Genomic DNA, 6,202 nt, shown 5'->3' with positions numbered 1-6,202 from the left:
GATCTGCCTGGGCTTCCCCGCGGCTCTTGGGAGATCCCCTGTCCTCACAGCTGTTCCTAGGCCTCACTGCCCCATGTCATCTCGCCCTGGTCACTGTTGGCTCCTTCCTGTGGCATCCTGTACCCAGGGCCTTTCTCAGCAACTTCTCTCTCCACCCTTGTGTCAGCCCTCCATCCCCAATGGTGGGGAACCCCAAATCCAGATGGCTCCTAGGCCCACCCTCCCTGCCACGTGACCAGAGGGTTGTGCAATCCAGACCCCTCCCCGAGGGGATTTTTGAGGAGGGCCCCCATGGCCCGCCCCTGGGGGGGTGGGGGCTGGGCCAAAGTATATATAGGAGTAGTGGCCAGAGCCAGCCCAGCCTGCCCTGAACCACCATGCTTGCTCTGGAGGCTGCACAGTAAGTGGGTAATCCCCAAACCTGTACTTGGGACCCCCACCCCATCAGTACCCTCAGCTTCTGTGCCCTCCCTCCCCCGCCCCAAGGCAGGTGGTAAGGGGTGGCCTCACCGTCGGCAGAGGACAGTTCTCCCATCAACTCTGTCTTCCTAGACAGGTTTCCAAAGATGGCATGTTCTGGAGACTTTCACCCCCATCCTGCCCAGGTCTTCCCAGGTGTGCCATCTGTCCTCTGTATCGCTTGCTTCATTTCTGGCGCTCTCTGCCCCCTGCGTTTTGTCTGTTTCTATTTCCTCCTGTCTAACTGTTCCGCCCGGCTCCTGGCACTACCCTGGCGGCCATCCCTTTGCTCTCTCCCTCAGTCTGTTTCTAGCCCTGCTCTTCAGTGCGTTGCTTCCTCTGGTCTCAGCAGGACTTGCGAAGACACTCAAACCAAGCTCTCTGGCCACCGTCCCCAGGCAGCTGGGGACTTTCTCCCTCTTACTTTCCTTGTCTCCCCCCACAGTGTGCATGCAAATCCCAAGGGTAGTGGGGGACATTTGCCTGGCACCCGCCCCCTACTTCCTGTCCTAATGGGGCTGTGGGGGTGACTGTGGGAAGGCTGGGCGCACACAAGGACAGCCAGCAGACTGCAGAGCTGTGGTGATCACAGCTGCCACCACCTCCCCTGTGGGCCCCACAACCACTTTGAGGCTCAGGTGGCTGAGGGCAGCCCTGACATGCCCCTGTGTCTCTCCCCAACCAGGCTGGACGGCCCACACTTGAGCTGTTTGGTGAGTCTGAGCCCAGGGGAGGGTGGGGGCGCCTGTGTGGCCTGCAGGGCAGACCTCACTAAGATCTACTTCTGCTTCAATTTCCAGTCTGTCTCCCCAGACCTCCGTCCCCACCTCATCTGTGACTTGAGGCTACTTCCTTGACCTTGTGTACCTGTCTAGTCCATGTTCTCTGTGTACGATCCTGTGTTGGGGTTATGGATCTTACATCTTTTAACTGTAGGATCGAGGACACCAATTATTTTCCTCAACGCTTTTGAACTCCCAACACAACAGTGAGACCTTTTCTGTGGTGGCAAGAAGTCCCCACTTCTTTGAGTTTTGTTGGACTTTTTTGTTTGTTTTGTTTTAAATGAGACAGGATCTGTCAACGTAGCTCTAACTGGTTTCAAACTCATGATCCTCCTGCCTCAGCCTTCAGAGTGCTGGGGATTATACCTGTAAGACACCTGCTGTTGGTTGTTTAAAACTGACATATTGTGTGTGCGTGCATCAGGGAGTGTCTTCATTGTGTACACTGTTGTAGCCATTACTAGACCCAGATTAGAAAAATCCCATCATTCTAGAACATTCGCTGGCATCCCTTCCTACGTGATCTCACCCAGTATGTTACACTGATTCATTTGAAGTTGTTGTAAATGACTCGTGCATAGGGCTTTTGGGCGCCTGCCCTCTTCCCACCCACAGCGTGTTAGGTACCTGTCCTTTTTGCTGCATGGTTGGCCACCCACCAGTAAACCCCACAACCTCGGGTTGCTCCATCTGCCTGCGCGAGCGGGAGGGTGTGCGGGAGTCATCTGCATGAACTTCAGAGTTCACCTGCACTGCTTTTCCAGTGGCTGTGGCTGAAACAACACACGGTTCTTGAGATGAACTGGTGTCCTGGGTTAGAGAAGGTGTGCATGCCTGTCACCCCAGGGTGAACACCGCTTCAAGTTCTGGGCCAGCCTGGGCTACAGAGCGAGTTCCCGGGTACCAGTTGCACACTGGGAACTACTAGGGTTCCTTGAGGGTCACAGTCATGGCAGACACTAGCTTCTGGGTGTCCCTTCTTCAGGGATTCAGTGTCTGTCTCTGTCTGTTTCTGTCCTTCCTCTCCCTCCTCTCAACTGTCAGTGTCCCAAAGGCTGGGGAGTGGGGAGTCTCCGAGGTCTGGGATGACTCTGTCTTCACCCCAGCAGTACCCAGAAGGTGTCTTCTATGACCTGGACAGCTGCAAGCCCTTCAGTTACCCAGATTCAGATGGGGGCCCTGGTGAGTGACCCAGCTTCCTAGCACCCTAGACTCCGTTCACGTGGGGGGAGGGGGGGAGGTCCACAGGAGCGCTCCCTCGTCATGGCAGCCCCTCCCCAAGCCACCTCCCTACCCGCCCCAGTTCATCTGCTCCCCCATGCAAATTCTGGGGTCGGAGATTTGCACAGCTTACAAAGGCCCCTCTGTGTGGGATCTTGAGGGTGCCTGTCTTCTGCCCACCTTTGATTACTGACTCTGACCCTTCTTTCAGACTCCACATGGGGCTGGACAGAGGCCCCACCTGCCTCCGCCATCACCCCCTATGAAGTCTTTGACCCCGCTACGACTGCCTTTGCCCACTCCCAGGCTGTGCAGCTCTGTTATGGTCATGGTCTCGGCCCCTCTGCCTACGGTCCTGTGGGGACCCTTGAACCAGCCTCGAGCTTGGAGGCTCCAGGGCCTGGCCTCCAGGTGTACCCCTCAGAGGACTTTGTCAGCCAGGTGAGGGGCAGGAATTGCTTGGAGGGAGACTTCCCACCTCGTATTTCTTCTGCAACTCTCTGAAATGAACTCTGGACTGTGCCTGGGTGGGGGATACAAGGACGCCCTTCCGAGGTAGCTCCTGGACCCATGTCATCTTCTGACTGTGTAGTTTTGGGCAACTGCCTTAACTTCTCTGTGTATTGAGATAACCAAGGCCAGTGTCCACACTTACAGGAAGATAGTAAGGGCTGCAGAGGTGGGGGGGGGGGAGAATGAGGGAGTGATGTAGAGGTGACCCTGGTCTCCCACAGACTCTGGGCCCCTTGGCTACCCCGTACCCCAGCCCTGTGCTGTCAGAGGAAGAAGACATTCTGCTGGACAGCCCTGCTCTGGAGGTCTCAGACAGCGAGTCAGACGAGGCCCTCTTGGCTGGCACCGAGGCAGGTATGTGGGGTGAAAAATTGGTGAGGACGCTGATTGTGGGTCAGGGGAGGCCTGAAGGAGCCAAGGTTCCCTAAGTACTAACACCTCCCAAGGAAGTTCCCAGATCCATGCTACTTGTTGGCTGTATGACCTTGGCCAAGGGCACCATCCTCTCTGTGCCCTGGTTTCCATTGTGCACTAAACCACAGTAACAGCAAGAGGGAGCGCAGTACCTAGCCCCAACCAGTTGCCCTCTCCTCGTACCTCTGTCAACTTATTCTCTACTGGACAACAGTTTCCCGTATATAAAACCTGCTATTTTATACATTCTCACACCCTAGTTCCTCACTTTGGGGATTCTAGGCAAGGGGCTCGATCACCAAGCCATACCTCAGCCCTCTTTTTACTTTTAAAAGACAGTCTCAACTAAGTTGCCCAGGCTGGCCTTGAACTTGTTATCCCCTTTCTCAGTCTCTGGAATAGTTAGAATAACTAGGTTCGAATCAATCAGGCCTGACTCAATTGTAGGGGGCTGTAGACTGGGAGGGGGGGTGTCCCATCAACGGACTTTCCCTCGTAACGTGGGTGCCTAATACCCTACAGGTGCCCGCAAGAAACTGCGCCTGTACCAGTTCCTGCTGGGACTGCTGCTGCGCGGGGACATGCGCGAGTGCGTGTGGTGGGTGGAGCCGGGTGCCGGAGTCTTCCAGTTCTCCTCCAAGCACAAGGAGCTGCTGGCTCGCCGCTGGGGCCAGCAGAAGGGCAACCGCAAGCGCATGACGTACCAGAAGCTGGCGCGTGCACTGCGCAACTATGCCAAGACAGGCGAAATCCGCAAGGTCAAACGCAAGCTCACCTACCAGTTCGACAGCGCGCTGCTGCCAACTACCCGGCGCGCCTGAGCGCCCCGCTACGACCCCTTTCTAGCCCCTAGGCCCTAGTGTCCATGGAGCCCCGTTTGGGGGCAGTAGCGGCTGCCAGGGTCCTCAGGTCTCACCAGGGCCTCCCCAGCGTCCCCCGTGCCATGTATGGGATTCCCCAAGATGGTCGTGTTTAAGGGGAGTGTCTCACGACCCACTGGTGATTCTACTTGCTCCTAGAATGGCAGGTTCCTCTGAGGGGGGGCTCCTGGTGGTGTTTGCAGTTCCGGAATCCACATTGGTACTTGCTGCGAGCCCTGGGATCGCACACGTCATTGCACCAGCAGGTGGCGCTGTCTACAGCCCCCAAACCTTGTTTGTGTGTGTGTGTGTGTTGGGTGGGTGGGTGCGGGTCCCTCTGTGCTGCCCTGAGGCCCTGGTCAGATCTGAGATCTAGTTATGTCTTTATGTCTGGAGCCTTCTGAGAACCCTGTGCCTTCTATGACTTTCTCTGTGTCCATCCATGACTTTGTTTGAAACAGGGTCTCACTATTTAGCTCAGGGTGGCCCCCAACTTGTGACAATTCTCCTGCCTCAGTCTCCTAAGTGCTGGGATTACAGGGGCACAACACCACACCAGGCCTTTTCTTTTTTTGAGACAAGGTTTTACTGTGTAGTCCAGGCTGTCCTCAAGCTTTGGTGATCCTCTTGCCTCAGCCATCCCTTGGGACCCTCTGGGATCTGAGATGACTTGTTTTGGGGGGGGGGGACGTTCCGTGAATCTTACAGACTGAGCCTTCTGGGGTCCTTTGTCATATGGGAAGTTCTCTAACATCCTAGGCTCCTGGCTGCCCTGAGGTCACATACTGACTCTCTTGTTTGAGGGGCCACCTGTGTTGTATGTCAGGATCATTCTAGCCCCTGGCCAGTTTGGGGGATGTGGCAAGGCCAGCGCCTGTTATTTTTGAGACTGGGTCTCAGGTAGCTCAGGCTGGCCTTGAACTTGCCATGAAGCTGAGGATGGCCTTGAGCTCCTCCCTTCGAGCTCCTGCATCCGCCAGAGTGCTCAGATCCTGGCACCGTCACAAGCCTGTTTCTTTTCTTTTTCATAAGTCAGGGTCTATCTATGTGGGCCAGGCTGGCTTTAAACTCATAACCGTCTTCCTGCCTTGGTGTCCAGCGCGCTAGGGTTCTGAACATGTTCCACCACACCCCGCTTACCCCACGCCATCACTAGCCAAGCTTCTAAAGCTGGCCACCCCCCACCCACAAGGCAGGCAAATTAAGTCCCTGCAGGTGTTGTCTGCAGAGGAAAGCACTCTACATACAGTAAGCTTTCAGACTAGGGAGCTCTCCCACAGTCCAGACATCTGAATGGGAAACCTCTGGCCAGATGTTCTGTGCGCAGAGGCCGGGACCAGTCCCTTCCAGTGCTGCTGTCTCACCCTGTGACCACGCTCAGCTGCCTGTTCCGGCCCAGTCTTTTGAAGTGCTGGATACAGCCAGCTGTAGGCCAACCTGGCTCAAATTGTGAGGTTCTCATTGGGCCCCCATAGTAGAATCAGAACCCAAGGCTTTGAGCCTGAGCAGGCTGAGCCACTCAGGCCTAGGTCCCTCTGAGAAAGAGGAAGAGGGCCTCCTTGCAACCCTGATGAACCTGGGACACACCTTAACTCACCTCTGGGTCACCAGGACGGGAAAGAAGAATCATGGAAGATGTTCATGTGGCCAAGGACAAGCTGGCACCAAATAGAATTCTTTCTTCAAAAGTCAACATCACTATACATGGATAATAAATAAAATCCTAAATAAAGTTTACAGCTGTGCTGGGACCCTTCATCAGGCTCTGGCCTGCCTCACCACAGGACCTGGCTGGTACTGAGGCTGAGGGTAGCTGCAGTGAGGGGGTAGATGGGAGAAGGCGGAGGTACCATGGCGGTAGGCCAGGCTAGGTCTTGAATGGTGAAATCACTGGGCTTCCCAGCTCTTCTTTCCATCCACTCCTCCATTCCAGGCTTTTGGCTTTGGTGT

At 55.6% G+C, this 6,202-nt stretch overlaps 1 protein-coding gene across 1 annotated transcript; it reads left to right on the top strand.

Annotated features, from left to right (window-relative positions):
• The first annotated feature begins 373 nt into the window (after window positions 1-373).
• Window positions 374-4,547, top strand: Spib (Spi-B transcription factor). The gene is made up of 6 exons (XM_057761089.1): window positions 374-400; window positions 1,145-1,172; window positions 2,354-2,426; window positions 2,677-2,906; window positions 3,200-3,332; window positions 3,915-4,547. Exons 1-6 carry the CDS (start codon window positions 378-380, stop codon window positions 4,211-4,213), a joined length of 786 nt encoding a protein of 261 aa, XP_057617072.1. The 5' UTR covers window positions 374-377; the 3' UTR covers window positions 4,214-4,547.
• Window positions 4,548-6,202: the final 1,655 nt, after the last annotated feature.

Source organism: Chionomys nivalis, assembly GCF_950005125.1.
Source record: "Chionomys nivalis chromosome 23 unlocalized genomic scaffold, mChiNiv1.1 SUPER_23_unloc_1, whole genome shotgun sequence".
NCBI classification, from domain to species: Eukaryota; Metazoa; Chordata; class Mammalia; order Rodentia; family Cricetidae; genus Chionomys; species Chionomys nivalis.
This window is presented reverse-complemented; position numbering and strand designations above follow the sequence as displayed.

Excerpts from the sequence above, each read along its gene's own strand:
- Spib (XM_057761089.1), top strand. The coding sequence starts at position 378 with ATGCTTGCTCTGGAGGCTGCACA. Across the intron at positions 2,427-2,676 it reads AGATTCAGATGGGGGCCCTG|ACTCCACATGGGGCTGGACA; the intron begins GTGAGTGACCCA and ends CCCTTCTTTCAG. Across the intron at positions 2,907-3,199 it reads CAGAGGACTTTGTCAGCCAG|ACTCTGGGCCCCTTGGCTAC; the intron begins GTGAGGGGCAGG and ends GGTCTCCCACAG.